The following is a 16,915-nucleotide window of genomic DNA, read 5'->3' on the forward strand; positions in this document are numbered from 1 at the left end:
ATTATAGCCGAGATTATGACTGAGATTATAGCTAAGATTATAGCTGAGATTATGGCTGAGATTATGACTGAGACTATGGCTGAGATTATGACTGAGATTATAGCTGGAATTATGACTGAGATTATATCTGAGATTATATCTGAGATTATAGCTGGAATTATGACTGAGATTATATCTGAGATTATATCTGAGATTATATCTGAGATTATGGCTGAGATTATATCTGAGATTATATCTGAGATTATGGCTGAGATTATGGCTGAAATTATGGCTGAGATTATGACTGAGATTACGCCTGAGATTATGGCTGAGATTATGGCTGAGATTATGGCTGAAATTATGACTGAGATTATGACTGAGATTACGCCTGAGGTTATGGCTGAGATTATGGCTGAGATTATGGCTGAGATTATGGCTGAAATTATGACTGAGATTACGCCTGAGATTATGGCTGAGATTATGACTGAGATTATGACTCAGATTTATATAAGATTATGGGTGGGATTTACCAGCGTCTTGGCTGAAGACTAGCTCAGATTCAGCTGAAATTCGGCTGAAATATAGCTCATGTTGTGACTGAGATTTACCCGAGATTATACCTGATTTGCCTGGATACTGGCGGGTGAAACCTGCAAGGTCGGGCACGGTATCAGGGCCACTGCGAAACGACACTAGAACCAGGGAATGCTACCAACAAAAACCAGCATTTTCCGGCCACATCTGTTTTTCGTTGCAGGAGCGTTCCATGGCAGTCAAAGAATTCCTTGGTTCTCCATTCGGTATTCTTGCGTCCACTCATCAAGCCGGGTTGGCTCCTTTCTGCCCGCGAGCGCTTTTGGCGTTCGGCGCCAGACGTGATCACCGGGCCACGAATATAATCGAAAGATTGGCGGGTCACAAAATTCATCTTCCTTTGGTTCTCACCCTCGGAGGTCGATGTAGAAATGACAGCTGAACCTGGCGAGATAGGAAAATCTAGGAAACATTCCTATCGAACCGGGAGGGCAGACGAACCAGCCCGCACCCAGCCAAACCTCTCAAGCCTCGAAAAAAGAGGTACTTGTCAGCATAGCGACGAAGAAAACCAAAAACAAAGAAAATAACAAAGAAAATAACAAAACAAAAAATGAACCAAAACCCCTGAAGAAGAAAACAAAACCCAGAGAAAAACAAGAGAATAAAAACACAAAGACAGCAAACAAATAGCAAACAAACAACAAACAAACAACAAAAACAACAGACAAACGGCAGACAAACGACAGACACTACAGACACAACAAGAAGACGGGCAGCCAGAACAGGCCCCATTGGTATTTCGCAATGCTCTATTCGCGGCTGGGCCAGGATCCATTGCCCGCGGCGCCGCAGCCATTCCCGGGCAATTTTAAACGCGCGCCCAAAGTGCCATATAAGCCCGTGACGTTTCAAAGCACGGAATATTGGCGGCACAGGAAAAGACCAAGGCTCCACAATTCCCATCCATATGAGCTTCCTCAAAGGTTGGGCAGGGCCAAGCAGCAAAAACACCCCAGGGCCAGAACCAAAAAAACCGTCGGATCTGAAATGTCGGCCGCGGCCCCGGTTCGAAGACCCGCGCACGTCCAGGTCCCAGAAGAACACCCCAATGCCGAGCTCACGTGCCGAGTCTACAGGGCCTCTCGCAGACCATCCCAAATTAACTACCCCTCGGCAACTTCCCGCCTTCTTGACCGTCCACAACGACATGGCCCACCCATCAGTAAATAAAGCCCGCCTCGACACAGGCACTGCCAGGCGGGGGAGCTGGATGGCACAAAACCAGAAAAAGAAAATATACTGATTGAAGAATCCACTTTGTGCACACTCCCGCCACAAGGCCAACCGCCCAACACAAATCCCTCCAGGGAGGCCGAACAGGTGGTGGCGGTTGCCGCGAATTCGGCAGCGTGGACCCGCGCCAGGGGCAAGTGAGAACACCCCCGAAAAAATGACAGCGGGCCTGGCGCCGCGGCAGCTTTTGCGGGCCTCGGCCCTGCGCGCAATCCCGTGGACAAAACAGGGAAACAGACGGCAGCAAAAGACTCGCGCCGCGCCGAGAAAACACCCGCCGCCCGAACAAAAAGAGCGCGAAACTCGGCCCCAACACACCGGCTCGACAAAATGGCGCCAGATTCGCGCCTGCCGCCCAAAGAAAAAAAAAAAAAAATGGCCCCCGTGCGCGCGCGGGGCGGGGCCAGCGCCCTCCGCTCGTGGCTCCGAGCCTTGCCGCGCCCCCTAGTGCTGGCCGCCTGGCTGGCCGCCCGCCCCCTCGCCGGGGCCCTGCGCTCGCTCGCTCGCTCGCCCGCCCGCCCCGACGGACCCACCCATGTTTGTTTATTTCCACCGTGTTTTTTTTCCTCCGGCCCATTGCCAAACCCCCATTTTTTCCCCAGTGCCCAGCCAAGCAGCGAACGTTTTTCTGGCCCTGATCACAAGATTTGCTAGCGACACTTTTTTTTTGCTGGACCCAGTTGCAATTGCCTGACCTCGATCCACAAATCCTCGCCCTGCCGCCCTGCCGCCCTCACCGCCTGTCTCTTTGTTCGACTACCCGACATTCCTGGCACCAGCACGAACCCAAAACCCCCGATCCACTAACGCCCGGTTCAACAAACACCGACGCCCACACACGCCCACACAAGCCCGGCCCTACCCAGCGCCAGCCCTTGCAACCAGCCCCAACTCTGCCTCTCCTAGGTCAGAACGAAAAGTACAACGGAAGACGCGATGTCAACCCCGAAATCCGCCGCCGCCTCCGAGGAGTCGTACCAGAACGCGAAGTCCTCCCTCGTGTCGTCGCTCGTCGAGCTCTCGACGGCCGCGACCCAAACCGCCACTGCTGCCCTCAACTTCTACAAGTATGCCGGCACAAATGGTGCTGATGCCGCCACTGCCAGTGCCTCGTTGAAGACCTTAAGCGAGACCGTGCTTGCTGCTGCCAACGCGGCTTCCATGACGCTCGCCAACGGCTCAGCCCCGGAGCCCAAACGCACCATTGCCAAGCCGCAAAAGAAAAAAGAAGCGGCACCCGCTGCTGCCCCCGCCTCGGCCCCGGCCCCGGCCCCCGCCCCGGCTTCCGTCTCAGCGCCTTCCTCAGCCTCCTCTGATGTCACTGCAGACACCACCATGTCGGACGTGCTCTCCACCACGGACCCTGCGTTGTTGAAGCAGGGCTTGGAGAAGCCAAAGAAAAAGCGTGCGGAAAAAGACCCGAACGCGCCCAAAAAGCCCGTGACCTCGTACTTGCGCTTCAACCTCGCTGAGCGCCAGCGGTTGAAGAAGGAGCGCGGAGAGAGCGGCCAGCCCACACTCCAGGCCACCGAGCTCAACCAAATCATAGCCGATAGATGGGCCACTTTGGACGACGTGGCCAAGCTGGAGTTGCAAAGAGCCTACGAAGCCGACTACGAGGTTTACAAGAAGAACGTGGAGGACTACAAGACGAAGAAGCTCACCGAGCTTGCGTCTGCTGCACAGGAAGCCCAGGGCAGCCCAGTATTGGATGCTGTTTCGGAGCCAGCTGCGCCAAAACCAGCTGCACCAAAGCCAGCTGCGCCAAAACCAGCTGCACCAAAGCCAGCTGCACCAAAGCCAGCTGCACCCAAGCCGGTTGCACCCAAGCCAGCTGCGCAAAAACCAGCTGCACCTAAGCCAGCTGCACAAAAACCAGCACCCGCTCAACCAGCGGCTGTAGCCCCAGTTCCAGCAGCCGACCAGGCCTCCGCGCCCGTGCCGTCCTCGTCTACCGAGAAGCCCAAAAAGAAGAAGAAGGCTTCCAAGAAAAACGCAGAAGTCAGTGAAGCCGACGCCCTTGCCTTGGCTACAGAAACCGCCAAGGCCGCCATCGCTGCGGAGGAAGCGCAGGTGCAGCCCAAGCCCTCAAAGAAAAGAAAGGACAAGGATGCGTTGGAGAAGTCGTCGAAGAAAAAGAAGAGCGATCCGCAAGCATAGGCCAGCTCCAGTGCTTGTAACAGGCTTTCCTGTGCTGAACACCTTCACTTCTCTACTGTGTTTTGATGTACCCTATTGGATCTGCCGCTCCCCACGGATATTGCCGTCCCAGATATATAATATAATGTATTTTTACTGCAAACTAACCAAAAGAACCACGCCGACGTCCACGGCCGCCTTGAGTAGAAATGAACGGTGGGACCCGGCGCGATCAGTGCCCCTTCTTCTTCTGCTTGTCGATGTGCGCCCTCAACACCTTTTGCCTGTCGCGGAGCGACAACTTGTGCTTGCCTTGCACGGCCTTCTTGTGGATCATCATCACGAAATTCTTCTTTCTTGCCTTCTCCTTGTTCGTGGTCGAGTGAGCCACCTCACGCTTGCCTCTGCGCGAGCCGAACTTGTCTCTGTCCTCTCTTCCTTCCTTGGCATGGGCAACTCTCTCCTCACGCAATTGCTTGTACTTGATCTTGCCCACCAACTTCGTCGAGTCAACCTCCTCTTCGTTCTGCTGCTTGTTGCCCAAGATCTTGTCCACGCCTGCCTGGACACGCAACTCCTCCAACTTGGCAAAGTCCGCAGGGGTCAAGAACCGACTCGACAAGAGCTCGTTCATGGTGTCTTCGGCAGAAGCGGCCTTGGCCTCGGTCTTGGCCTTCTTCTTGGCGGGCTGGTTGTCCTCCTTTTCGGCGTCGTCGTCGGAAAGCTCGAGGTCCGAGTCCTCGTCGTTGACGAGTTGCGGTACGTCGTCGGCCGTGGCCCTGGCGGGCTTTTCGGCATCGTCCTCGGAATCGGAGTCCGAAATCTCGATCTCCTTGTCCGACTCCACGGCCACCCAGTCGCCCTCGATGTCGCTGGCGTTGTCGTTGTCCTCGACCTCCCAGTTGGCATCGTCCTCTTCGGCATTTGCGTCCTCATTGCCCAGCTCCTTTCTCCACTTGGCCAAAAGCTCGAGTCCGGGAATGGACGTGACAGTCGTGCGCTCCACACCGAAAACAGGCACGCCCTTCTTCTCGCCGTGCTGCAACTCCATGGACGCGATCTTGCCCCGGTCCTTCCGCTGCAACATTTCCGGCGCCACCTCTCTGAACAAGGAGACCAACGAGCGGGCGGCCATCATCACGGCCTTGGACTTGGAGCCCTTGTACTGCACCAAGTCCTGCAAGAGCGGAGCCTCGATGGCCAACGGCGCTCTGGCAAGGATTTCCCGGATCGTGTTGATTCCTGCCGCGGCCACCTCGGCAGCGACACCGTCACTGACGAACTCGTCCGCGATCTTGCGCACTACGGGCGAGATCGACTCCGGGGGCACCAAGTCATGCGAGGCCTGCGCGGCGGCAGCCATGATTTGCGTGACGTCTCTTTGCTTGGGCGTCAAGAACTTCAAGAAAAACGAGTAGAGGCCCAACACGGTCAACTTGTGCGTGCCCACGAGGCGCGACACGAGGTTCATGAACAAGATCTTCTGCTCCAAGTTGTAGCGGTTGGCGTTCTTGTGGCTCAAGTGGCCGTCGAAGAGCTGCTCGGCAAAGCCCTGCGGGTCTCTGAGCAAGTGGATGGCAGAGAAGTTCAAGTACGTGGCCGACACCTTGGCGTTGTTTTTCTTCTTCATGGTCTTGAGAGCTATGTCCACTTTCCTGCTCCGCTTGCCCGACTTCTTGTTGTGCTGGGCCTTGTGTTTCAACGCGTTCATGTCGAAGCCCTCCTCGTCCGACAGGTCCTCCTCAAGATGGTCGTTTCTCTCCTTGTCAGCACCCATGAAAAAGCGGGCGCCGGCCACCGCAACCTTGATGTCCGGGTGCAACGCCGCATGCGTCATGATTTCCACGGTCCGCGTGTCGTCCCAGATTCCGCGTCTCCACAACTCACGGGTCAACTTGGTGGCCCAGAAACCCTGCGCGTCCCGCTGCTCCAACAAGTTGAAGAGAAGCGCTTGCGTCGACCGGTTGATTTTCTGGTTCTTTCCGCCGGTGTTCATGGCTTTCAACAACGTGACCAACGTGTTGTAGATCTGTTTGCGCACGGCCTTCGCGTTCTGCGACGACGTCGACGAGTTTTGCGACGTGGAGCTGTACGATTGCAAAAGTGGGAACAACGTCAGAATGAGCGACTCGGCACTGATGGTGCCCTTGTTCCTCAACATCGTCAAGCACTGCACGATCTTCTCTCTGAGGTCCAGAGGCAAGTCTCTGTGGTTGTTCAAAAGGATGCTCTTCAACTCGTCCGGGAAGTTGGCCGTTTCCTTGGGGTAGCACGAGCACACTGCGCTCACAAAGCCAATCAAGTCGGCGAATTCCGTCCCTTGGTCGGCGGACGGATTCATCAAGAAAATGTCTCTGAGCGACTCGTAGTGAGAATACTGCTGCACGAATTCCTCATGGTACGACTCGGGGTCTCTCTTGACCACGTTCTGGAGCAAGATGATGTTGCTCGGGAGAATGGCGGCTCTTCTTTTTTTCCCCATTTTGTGTGTTAGTTGTGGATCTTCAGACTTTTCAGGAAAACAGCCTTGCACTCTCAAATTTTGCCCCAAACTCATCGCAGCCATCGCTCCGCGCTCTATGCACCACGGCTGATATGGAGATGCGCGCCAAGGACGACGGACTTTTGGGGCCAAGCCCAGGGCCGTAATAAACGAGGCATTCCGGGGCACTTTGCCCTGGAAAAACCTGGAGGTCCTTTTTTGTGTCCTTCTTTTCTTTTCTTTTCTTTTGGCTTTACATCTGATTATTCAGCTTGTTTTCACTGAAGACCGGACGGACGGGGAATGGACGCCACGGCCAGGCTCTGGGTGTTTTGTTGTTTCTGCTCTACCTGCTCTGGGGCAGCACCATCGCAAATACCGGCCCGCTTCTCTGCTGCGAAGCACGGTTCCACCCATCTCTGGAATTATTGGTTCCACCCACCTCTGAAAAAGTTTAAACTGTTAGGTCCACTTCTGAAAAAGCTGAAACTGTTAGGTCCACTTCTGAAAAAGCTGAAACTGTTGGTTCCACTTCTGAAAAAGGATCAGTATCAGTTTCACCCACCTCTGAACAGTTGAGTTCCACCAACTCTGGAAATAATCACCTCACGGACAACGTAGCACGACCGACCCCAAAAAAACACCCCTTACTCATTGAACAAATCACCTATACTGCTATAATTGATCTTCCTGGAGAACGACTTCTTCTGTAGCATTTGCTTGGCGTTTTCAGCAGGCGAAATCGTCCGGCCGCCTTCCCCAATCAGGTTAATAGCGTTTGCGACCGCAGCATCGTCCAAGAGCGAGTCGGCGTCCTTGATTTTCCGTCGCTTACGTGGCTGGCCGGAGGTGTTGCCTGTCAACTCATCCGCTTCGATTTTCAAGCGCTTCTTCTCCTGCGCGATCAAGAAGTCGTGGTTGAGCGCGATCCATATCCGCTCCTTCTGCTGCTTTTCTTCATCATTGAGCTTGATGTTCAAGACCTCCTCATCCTCGTCATCTGTGTTGATGATCTCCTCGTCCCGCACCTTCGCAAGGATCTGGCTGGTGGTTGGGTTGTTTGGCACCAAGTTCCGGGGCCTGTTCAAGTCGATTTGCTTGCGGAGGTCTTCCTCGTTCTGAATCTGCGCGGGGGTCCGATACAAGGAGATGTCGAGGGTTTTCTTCTGGCCTTGCAAGATCCGGTCCAAAGCGATCTCCAAATCCTCCTCCTTGATATCACCGCCCAGGAGAACGGCCTTCAAGAGCTCGTCGTTCCGCGCCTCTCGTTCCTCGGCCTTCTGCTTCTCCTTGAGTTTCTTCAAGTCCGCGTCTTGTTTTTCCTTCTTCGACGCCAGGTCTGCCTGGGCGCGTTTCTTTGAGGGCGTGGCGCCGCGCCCACGGGCCCGTGTGCCGGTGATGCTACCGAGCCTGGCGCTGCTCTTTGGAGGCGCCTTTGCGTTCGCCGCAGATGCAGACTCCGCCGCAGAGGCCGACTCCGCTGCTGACGACGACGTCTTGGCGGCAGTGGAGCGCAACGTCCGTTGCCGGAACCCCATGATTTTCAGGTGATGCTCGTCGTAGTCCGTGTCAGCCTTGCTGGAGTTATCTGGAAGGCTGTTGTATCCGTAGGGGTCGTCTTCTTCGTCCAGGTGAGGGACAAACACCTCGTTGACATCCTCGTCTGCGCCCGCGGCGCCCGTCTCGGGGTCTGGGCGAGATGGAGCTGTGGGGGCAGGTTGTGGGGGCGAGCCATGGCTTGCCGGGTCGAGAGAGGGGGCGCGGGCAACCGGGTCGTCGTGCGGGCTTTGCGGCACTGTTGCCTGGGGGTCGGCAGCTGCAGCCTCGTGGGTGTCTGGCGCAGGCTCGGCCCCTGCGGCTGGGTCCCGCGTATGGCGAGAGGAGGCTCGTGCACTAGCCTCCGGGCCGACGCGGTCTGCAGCGGGAGTGCCCGGCTTGTTTTCTGGGCCCGGGCCGCGAGGGTGTGCGCTTTGGACGGCAGAGGCCGCGCTGTCCACGAGAGCGCCGTTCTGGGGCTCTGCCGGGCCAGTCTCGGGGCGAGCTGCAGGCCCGTCTTCCGTGTCCTGGGGCGACCCGTCTAGCCGGGCGGTTCTGCCCGAAGTGCCAGCACTTGTGGCGGTGTCGGGACCGGCGTCCATGCGCAAGTGCTTGAAGAGCTCGCGCTGCCGGGCGAGCTGCTGGTACTTCTGCAAGGTGCGCGAGCGCTGGCGAAGCAACTCCTCGATCTTGCTCTCGATGGATCTGTTCTTGTGGAACGACGGCGGCTGGGAGTCGTGCGTGGGCGCGGACTCCCTGAAGGCCAGCACGGAGAGCAGCGCGGACGACGTGTTCTTGAACTCGTTGAGCCGTTTCTGCAAGGTCTCCTCGCCGACGCGGGCCACGGCCACGATTTCGCTGTGCGAGCGGCGGAAGTTGTTCATGCGCGCGGCCAAAAGGAGACACGCGCCCGCGATTCCCGCGGGCCGCCGGCCCTCGTAGATCCAGTCGGACGACATGCGCTGGGCGATCTTGGTGGCGTCACGGCACACCTTGGCCGTGTGCTCCGCGAAGTCCAAGCGCTCGGCAAAGTGCTGGATGAAGAGCGAGGGGTCTGCCAAGGGCAAGCGCTGGATCTGGAGCGCGCGCACGAGCTTGAGGTACGTGGCGCCAAGCGAGTACACGGAGATCTGGAGCCGCGAGCTGAAGTCGATGAGCAAGTGCGGCGTTTTCTCGTGGCGGCACGCCACGTAGAGGCACGCGGCGATCACGTTCTGCGAGCGGCGCCCCTGGACGAAGTTCTGCACGAGCGCCAACTTGAACCAGCCGTGCGCCGACTCGTGGATGTACTCGGGGATGCGCATGGCCGCGGCGAGAAGCTTGATTTTCTGCCGCGCGTTCATCAACGTCTGCTCCCTGCTCTCGAGCGAGTTGCGCATGTTGTACACGCGGGCCTGGTCCGCGCCCACCATGGCGCCTTGCACCGTGGCGGCGCCGCTGGAGGACTCGCCAAACTGCACCTCCGACACAATGGGGTTTTCGATCTGCACCATTCCACACTGCAGACACAAAATGTCGCCGGCGGTGGCCAGGAAGTCGCGCGTGAATTCCGTGTGGCCGCACCCGGCACAGGGCTTTGCGGCGGCGAGTTTGCTCATGGTTTCTCGGGGCCAGGCGCCGGGTTATAGGGGGCAGATGGGCTGCTGGAGGAGGCGCCCGAAGCGTTGCGTGTGGGGGCCTGGCGCGCGGAAAAAGAGCGTTTTTTTTTCAGAAACGGCGGAGTTGGGGCGGAGGCTCGGTGGGGCGTCCGTCGGCGGCGTCGGGGGGCCTGTGTGGTGGAAAGCGGCGGGGTGTTGACGCTGTCTTTTTTGTTGGTGTTGTAGCAGTTGGCGCGAGCCGATGTGGTTTGGGCCCGCGCCGCGGCCCTGGGTCACGTGGCCCGCGGTGCTGGGCAGGCGCCATTCGACAACTGTAATTATTGAATGGGGCAAACATTTCCTCAGTGCTAATAATTTCCATTTGGACGGTGGCCTTGAGATTTGAAATTATGGTTTGTAACGGATTCTTTCAACTTCCTGAGAAGAATTTTCCAGACTGCTCAACTCATCCGATAGAGTATTCCCAGTAAACGGTCTTGATTTACTATTATTTTAGGTATTGGTGCGCGTTCCTGGGGCCGGCTCGTGAGTGATCTCCCATTCTGTATTCGCCTTTGTTGTAGTATATATTCTCTTACTGCTGATGATTTCTATTTGGACGGTGATCATGAGGTATGAAATAGTGGTTCTTACTAGATTCTTTTAAAATACGAGTGACTTCCTGAGAAGAATCTCCAAGACTGCTCAACTCATCCGGTAGAGTAGCCCCGGTTAATCTTGGTCTACTATTATCTCTAGATATTGGTATACGTTTATCTAAACTAAATTAAAACTGCCATCTCTCAACTCAATTATAGTTTTAGCTAATATTTCTTCTAACCTATCATCAACTTTTATAATAGTTTTATGCCTAAATGTGAACATATCAGACTTAAATCTTAAATTACTACGAGCTGTTCTAGACAGGTCTTTGTTTAATATGCTGTTTTATATAATTGACAATCGATAAACTATTAGGACTCTTTTTAGATCTGGCTCCGAGACTGTCAAGACGATGAAGTACATTTTTGAACTCTCTGCTCTCGTACTAAAGATCGTTGACTAAATGTCGCTGGTTCTCTTGACTGGGCACTATTAGTGCTTATTAGAGAGTACGTTTCATAATTGAACCAGATATTATAGAATCTCTGTATATCTATTACTAGATGAAGCGAGTCCCGTAGTTATGTATTCTTCTCAGAATAGATCCGTAAGTTCATCGATGTCCAGTTATACAATCAATAGAGTTTATCTTTGTATTACTGATACCTATAAAGCCTGTATCTGTGAATTAACGTCGAACTAATAGCATGACGATCTCCTTCTCCTGAGAGCATTGATAATTGATGTTTAATGGTATAATTCTACCATAGACCGTTCGTCTGAATCTTGCTTTATTACTATCTTAATGATTACGAGATCCTTTTCTAGACATGCTCTGTTCAGCAAATGTTTTCACATATTGCCTCAGTCAGTCGATGGGAGTGTAATCACGAAATACTTGTTCTGTAACAGCTAAGAAATACAACACATTGGCCCACCTCAAGTAGGAAATATCGATATTGCTCCTGGATTATATGGTCCATGTGTGTAATGCGATTAATTGCATACTTACTAAAGCTGCTAATATAAATGGTAATAAGAAATGTAATGCACAAAAGCTTTGCATGGATTTGTTACTGAGCAATGTTAATAGGTACATTTATTATACTTTGGGAAGGAATATATTCATACTTATTATTATATATACATCTTTAATTTTGTATTATAAATTATACTACACTTGCACTATTTTTTAATCAAATCAACCAATCAAAAGGCTCTACCTTACTTCTTAACTATATAATATACTTGAAGTTGTATATATTAGAGGTTTTGCTTTATATTTATCTTAGTAGAAGAATTTTCATTTTCTCTATCTTTAAAAGGTTTGAATATTGTATATGCTTTTGTTACTTTGTTATTTTGTTGCATGTAATATAATTTACTTTTATAGCTTATTCTTCCATATAAATAATTTTAGTCGTATTTATACTAAAACTCTTATTAATTTATGTCTATGAATTTTAATTATATACAATCTTCTCAGGTGGAAAAATTAAAGTTGCTTAACTTCTATAACAACATTATTATCATACTCATAGTTTTAGTATTTTGAAAGCTAATTAATTATGTGCTCCGTCTCATAATGTGTCTTTATTAAGTTGTGTTTTTTTGTTTCTTGTGGTTTTTTCTTTAGTTCTTTGGTCTGTGTTTCTTGAATTGTCTTTTCCGGATTGTCTTTTCTGGATTGTGTTATTTGGACTGTGTTTTCTAATTCTGTAATTATGAATTCTGTTTTGCGGATTCTGCCATCAGGTCCTGGTTGTGAGGGCTAGCATTAGGCCCGACGTGTCCTGCGCTGGGTCCTGCTTATTAGATGTAGGGTTTTCGACGCTACCGACCGGAGCATCAGTATTCATATTTCTGACCGAGTATTGGTTCGCCGGCATATAGATTGAGATGCGAGGCTACGTGCGGTGTGGTTACGGACCTGTTTAACCGGACCAGATTATAGATGGAAAAGCTACTTCGCGGTCATTTGCGCACTGCGAGTTTCAGAGCCACGAGGCCATTTAGAAAACCCATGGCGTCATCCAGAAAACTCATGGCTTCAACTAGGTAACTCGTGTGTGACCGAACTTCTAAAAACCAGACAACCTGGAAACTCCGACTGTTGCACGTGCCCGCTTGCTCTCCATTCCTCAGCATGGTGCACCCGTGCTCCTTTATTAACCACCATCAATATGCTATACGGAAGCAAAATATGGTTTCTTCTTGACTTCAGCTGCTTGCGCATCCTATAAAACACGGCAGCTCTATTTTGAATACTCGATCTCGTGCAGCAGGGATCCAATCTTTAGAATGCCCAAGTAGTCTAATTCCATACATCTGATGGCTGATCAAACGAGACTCTCTCCCGGGGGCTTAATAATAAGAGAATATGAAGATTCATGAATCTATTCCGATAGATCTATGTTATGGCTTCCATCTTAACACCTATGATGATTTAATAAAAGTACTCAAATTTCGTAGTGTTTAAGCATCCTCTTAAAGCTTTAGCACATTTATTAGAATGGCAGTAGGCACCTTAGTCACTTTGTTCCTTTTTTAGCCTGAGTACTAAACATCTTATTAGACTGGTGTTTAATATATTACCCAATGCCATCCATCAGGCAACTCGACCTCTCTATTTGGCCGTCTCCTCTATTATGACCCGTTTTCCCGATTATTCGTATGCCCCGCCAACAGTGCGCCCAGGTCAATTTCCGCCTACTACTAAATGCCAATGGCCTCACATAGAGCTACTTTGCAAAGAGCCAGGATAAATCAATTGATGTGAAGTTTATTTCTTCTCCAGTTCATTTGGATGAATGCTCCTCTGTCACCATCTAGTTTAGATCTGTTTTGTTTTCAAAAGGGGTCATCTATATATTCACTTATCACTCTCCCTTATTACCTACATTATATCTGCCGATGGACGCGCGCTCTGTCGGCTACATGAACTATATCATATACTCAACGTGGTCCAAGGCCGGCTAGAACCCCAAATAAAGCAGGTGAGTAGTATCGCTTCCCCATGCGTATGAAAAATGACAAAGCACTGGCTCTGAATTCTTCATCTGTCAAGCCAGAAATCCTGGACTTGCCAGCCTCGTTTCTGACACCGCGGACACAGTTATCTACATCCTGGCAATCTGTAGCGACAACTCCACTAAATACAACAACAGACTCTGTAGAAGCCATTCTTGAACATGACACACAGTGCAGAGACAGAAATGACCCGGTTCCCGGAAATCTCTTTTGGTTCCGCGAACATTTCATCATACCGGTCGACCTCAGTGAACCTCGCGACATGCTTCAAAGTGAGCGGACACTCCTTGGTTTTGTGAGGTTTGCCCTCACACTCTCATTCACAGCGATCGGGTTGATTTTGGGATTCCACTTGAAGTCCAGGGGCGCAAAGAACGGCAGCGATGTCGGCCCTCGCTGGTCTCTGTTTAACCAAGCGGTTCCGTTCTTCCTTGCCTTCCTAGCGTTGGCTACATTGGCCACATCAATAGCGAATTATTTTCAGACGGTCAAGAGATATTCGAGACATAGGATACAGAACTCGGGGCCAAAGTCGGCCTTGCTGGTAGTCTGTGTCACTGCCGTAGTCGTGACTCTCGCTGGCTTAAACATATCTCTCACTGTAGAGCGGTATCTGCTAGACAACTGAGCACTGGTGTCTACGTGCTGGTAATTTAGAATAAATGAATGTTATGGTTTTGGCCGCTAGCTACATTTCAATGGAGCGATGATTTAGCGATAGACATACCATACAAGATCTATCGATGAAGAAACGCTCCTGCTCATTCTATCAATTAATGCGAATCGTAACTTACTGATGGAAGTTCCGGAAAGGGAGGACTGAGAATTCTTTGAATAAGCAATTTGGCCTTGGCTTTTGCAAAAACTGATTGTTTGAAGTGTATGCCCTCTTCCGGCTCAACTCAAAACTTACTGCTCATAGTCTACATTATAAGTGTTTTGTGAAATGAACTGCGACAAGGGGAGTGAGACGAAATGTAATGTCAAGGCATGCAAAGTGATACGCCTTTAAAAAGCATTTTCGTCAAACAGTATTCTGATCGAGTTAGATGTCTTTTGATCCATGGAGTCAGAGTGTGTTATGCGAAGTCGGGGTAGTTCCAAGTATGTTCACCATCTCCTCTCCCATGAGCCTCAACATACGCCCAGGAAGTCTTTATTTTCGCAAGAATAAAATTGTATGAACAGCTTGATTACCTATCCTTGAGAACAAAAGAGATTATTCACCTCACATCTTTCAACGAGAAATCACAAAATATGAACGGTGCTTTAAGAAGCTAAGTGTTGAGTCTACAAAACGTCGTGACAATATTTGATTGTACCATTGCTTCTTTGTTTGTACCATTGCTTCTTTGTTTGGTGCCTTCAAGGATCAAGGAAGCAAGCAGGCGATTGTCTTCAAGAAAGAAAGAAAAAGACTCATCGTTTGCAAACTCCTTTGAATACTTCTACGTTGACTATCCAGTTCGAAAAACATTAGAACAGAACAAGTGACAACAAGCATACACCCGTCATGTACCAATTCGTTTGACATAAAGGCGTGTCAGCCTAGTCTCATCAATCGAAGTAGTCTCAGCTCCACGGCATGAAAGCAGACTCAAAATCTTCAACGGTTGAGTCTTGCAAATAGATGACAAAAGCCTCAGCCATGACAAAGGGACGCCAGAACGACCCAGGCTCCTCCACTTCATTTTGAAATCTGGGCAAGCAAAACGTTTGAAGACAAACCACCTTCACTCATAAAAGTACTTTATTATTTGTGTTTCACCTAAAAATGCTAGTTGTGGCTTGAACGGAGCCTCTACTTCTGCCTTGGTTTCCCCGTACCCTTGCCCTCCTGGCGTGAGTCCCTCTTTTTCTTATTGATGTTCCGCTTCTCCCCAAAGTTTTCCCTGTCCATATCCATCAACGCCTCGCGCTTGGCATGTCCGATTTTCGTGAGAGAGGAGTTTATCACTTTATCATCCGTGGCATCCTCCATGAGCTCCATCTTTTTGTTGGCCCTCTCTTCAATGGCATGGATCCTCTCCACATCCCTCTCCGTGACTATGCACACGGAGTCTCCTCGTCTTCCGGCTCTGGCTGTTCTACCGGATCTGTGGATGAAGTCGTCGGCGTCGGCAGGGATATCGAAGTTCACCACAAGCTCCACCGTAGGAATATCCAATCCTCTAGACGCAACATCCGTGGCAATCAAGATCCGGGCTGCCTGCGCCTTGAACCGATGCAACGAGCTGGTTCTTTCCAGCTGAGGCATTTGCGAGTGGAGAGACGCCACACGGAAGTCCATTTTGCGCAATGTGCGCCGCAAAAGCTCTGCGGTGTCGGTGCGGTTCACGAAGATGATGATGTTGGCTTTCAGGTATTTCTCAAGCGAGATGATGGTGTGCAAATATGCCTCTTTCACGTACGAGGGCACGAACACGTAGTAGAGCGACAAAGTTGCGGGGATCGCCACCTTATCCACGCTCTCCACCTCGTGCAAGAATACAGGCGGTTTTTCCTCGGACTGCGGCTTGTTTTTCAACGACCGGACCGCATCCGTCACCGTGGCAGTGAAAAGAAGCGTCTGTCTTTTGGAAGCATCTGGTAATGCGCCCAAGCATCGCAGCAAATCCTTGCTGAACGTATTGCTGAGCACGCGGTCTGCTTCATCGAGCACCAAGTACTTGACACTGCGGAGCCCACGCACGGTTTCCTCTCCACTATTCAAGATATGATCGGCCAATCTTCCGGGCGTGGCGATCACAAAGTGCGGTCTTTTCTGCAATTCCAACGCCTGCTTGACGATATCCTCGCCACCCACTATGACGCTAAGCTTGATGTTCATCTGTGCGCCAAGAGCTGCAAACTGTTCTGCGATCTGCATGGCCAACTCACGTGTGGGGGTCAACACAAGCCCAAAAATGCCCAGCGGGTCCTCGGACCACTTTGTGAGCATTGGCGCGGCAAAGGCAATGGTTTTACCGGAGCCTGTTTTCGCTCCTCCGATGCAATCTTTGCCTTGCAAGATCTCTGGAATGCACGCTTTCTGGATCTGCGTGGGGGTGTATATTTTCATGGCCGCGAGCGACTCGTCGAGCCATTTTGCCACGCCTAGGTCCTTGAATGACATGGTGATACTATTCTGTTTACGCTCTGCGTTTTCAAGACGGCAGGAGGTTGTGAAGGAAGGTGCCAGGCGTAGTAGTATGGGGATTCAAAGCGAACGCGCGTTTTTCCCGAGCCGATGCTCATCGGCAGCTCGCTAAGACGCACGCCGGAGACATCTCAAAATTAGAGACGAGGCGTTTATCTTGGCACTGGGAAAAAGACATCAGAACACTCATTGGAAGTGCCCCGCGCCCAAGATTTGTATGCTGAGATCGTAGTGGGGGCTCCAAAGGGGCCCCGAAATATGATGGGGCCCGATGTCGCCGGGCGATAGCAACGTCGGGTCACGTGACTGCACTTGCGATCGTCGTACTCAGCAGCCGGGGTGCTGACTGCGTCTTCTCCAGTCCCTACTCTGCACAAACCGCCGATTGGGCTTGAGACACAACTATTCCGCCTGCTTGTACCCAACACAGCAAGTCCGTGGAGCTACTCACTAAAGCACATCGCATCTGCCCTCATGCTAAGACCTCTTTTTGGCTTGGCCCGGTTGCGCAAATGCCGGTTCAGCTCGGGTTTGAAAGTCCTCAATGAATCAGCGGATGCCATTCAAGCGCCCCCACAAGACCCGTATGCGGGTATCCCG

General features: G+C 51.4%; 8 protein-coding genes across 8 annotated transcripts in view; 5 read left to right on the forward strand and 3 right to left on the reverse strand.

Moving 5' to 3' along the window:
* Nucleotides 1–638, forward strand: part of METBIDRAFT_187354 (uncharacterized protein) — a 1,008-nt gene extending 370 nt beyond the window's left edge. The window contains exon 2 of the mRNA XM_018854805.1: nucleotides 32–638. Within this exon, the coding sequence (XP_018712036.1) occupies nucleotides 52–531 (480 nt within the window). The 5' untranslated portion in view covers nucleotides 32–51 and the 3' untranslated portion in view covers nucleotides 532–638. The remainder of the gene's footprint in view (nucleotides 1–31) is intronic.
* A 375-nt stretch (nucleotides 639–1,013) lies between these two features.
* METBIDRAFT_32038 (uncharacterized protein) lies at nucleotides 1,014–2,193 on the forward strand. Its single transcript, XM_018855970.1, has one exon. It carries the CDS (start codon nucleotides 1,321–1,323, stop codon nucleotides 1,744–1,746), a length of 426 nt encoding a protein of 141 aa, XP_018712037.1. The 5' UTR covers nucleotides 1,014–1,320; the 3' UTR covers nucleotides 1,747–2,193.
* A 411-nt stretch (nucleotides 2,194–2,604) lies between these two features.
* Nucleotides 2,605–3,816, forward strand: HMO1 (Hmo1p). Its single transcript, XM_018854806.1, has 2 exons — nucleotides 2,605–3,486; nucleotides 3,614–3,816. The coding sequence occupies exons 1-2, from the start codon at nucleotides 2,746–2,748 to the stop codon at nucleotides 3,710–3,712; spliced, it is 840 nt and encodes a 279-aa protein (XP_018712038.1). The 5' UTR covers nucleotides 2,605–2,745; the 3' UTR covers nucleotides 3,713–3,816.
* Nucleotides 3,817–4,180: 364 nt separating this feature from the next.
* On the reverse strand, nucleotides 4,181–6,430 carry SDA1 (Sda1p; the record flags this gene model as incomplete). The annotated part of the gene is made up of 2 exons (XM_018857402.1): nucleotides 4,181–4,609; nucleotides 4,712–6,430. The coding sequence occupies 2 exons, from the start codon at nucleotides 6,428–6,430 to the stop codon at nucleotides 4,181–4,183; spliced, it is 2,148 nt and encodes a 715-aa protein (XP_018712039.1).
* Nucleotides 6,431–6,587: 157 nt separating this feature from the next.
* METBIDRAFT_187366 (uncharacterized protein) lies at nucleotides 6,588–7,043 on the forward strand. Its single transcript, XM_018854807.1, has one exon. It carries the CDS (start codon nucleotides 6,734–6,736, stop codon nucleotides 7,007–7,009), a length of 276 nt encoding a protein of 91 aa, XP_018712040.1. The 5' UTR covers nucleotides 6,588–6,733; the 3' UTR covers nucleotides 7,010–7,043.
* A 34-nt stretch (nucleotides 7,044–7,077) lies between these two features.
* BRF1 (transcription factor TFIIIB subunit) lies at nucleotides 7,078–9,564 on the reverse strand (the record flags this gene model as incomplete). The annotated part of the gene is made up of 3 exons (XM_018857467.1): nucleotides 7,078–7,713; nucleotides 7,889–7,910; nucleotides 8,615–9,564. 3 exons carry the CDS (start codon nucleotides 9,562–9,564, stop codon nucleotides 7,078–7,080), a joined length of 1,608 nt encoding a protein of 535 aa, XP_018712041.1.
* A 3,796-nt stretch (nucleotides 9,565–13,360) lies between these two features.
* Nucleotides 13,361–13,786, forward strand: METBIDRAFT_15140 (uncharacterized protein; the record flags this gene model as incomplete). The annotated part of the gene is made up of 1 exon (XM_018854570.1): nucleotides 13,361–13,786. A coding segment is annotated over one exon (426 nt), but the record flags the coding sequence as incomplete, so codon positions are not given.
* Nucleotides 13,787–14,520: 734 nt separating this feature from the next.
* Nucleotides 14,521–16,450, reverse strand: DBP8 (ATP-dependent RNA helicase). The gene has a single exon (XM_018855971.1). It carries the CDS (start codon nucleotides 16,289–16,291, stop codon nucleotides 14,978–14,980), a length of 1,314 nt encoding a protein of 437 aa, XP_018712043.1. The 5' UTR covers nucleotides 16,292–16,450; the 3' UTR covers nucleotides 14,521–14,977.
* Nucleotides 16,451–16,915: the final 465 nt, after the last annotated feature.

This window comes from Metschnikowia bicuspidata (genome assembly GCF_001664035.1).
Source record: "Metschnikowia bicuspidata var. bicuspidata NRRL YB-4993 chromosome Unknown METBIscaffold_3, whole genome shotgun sequence".
NCBI classification, from domain to species: Eukaryota; Fungi; Ascomycota; class Pichiomycetes; order Serinales; family Metschnikowiaceae; genus Metschnikowia; species Metschnikowia bicuspidata.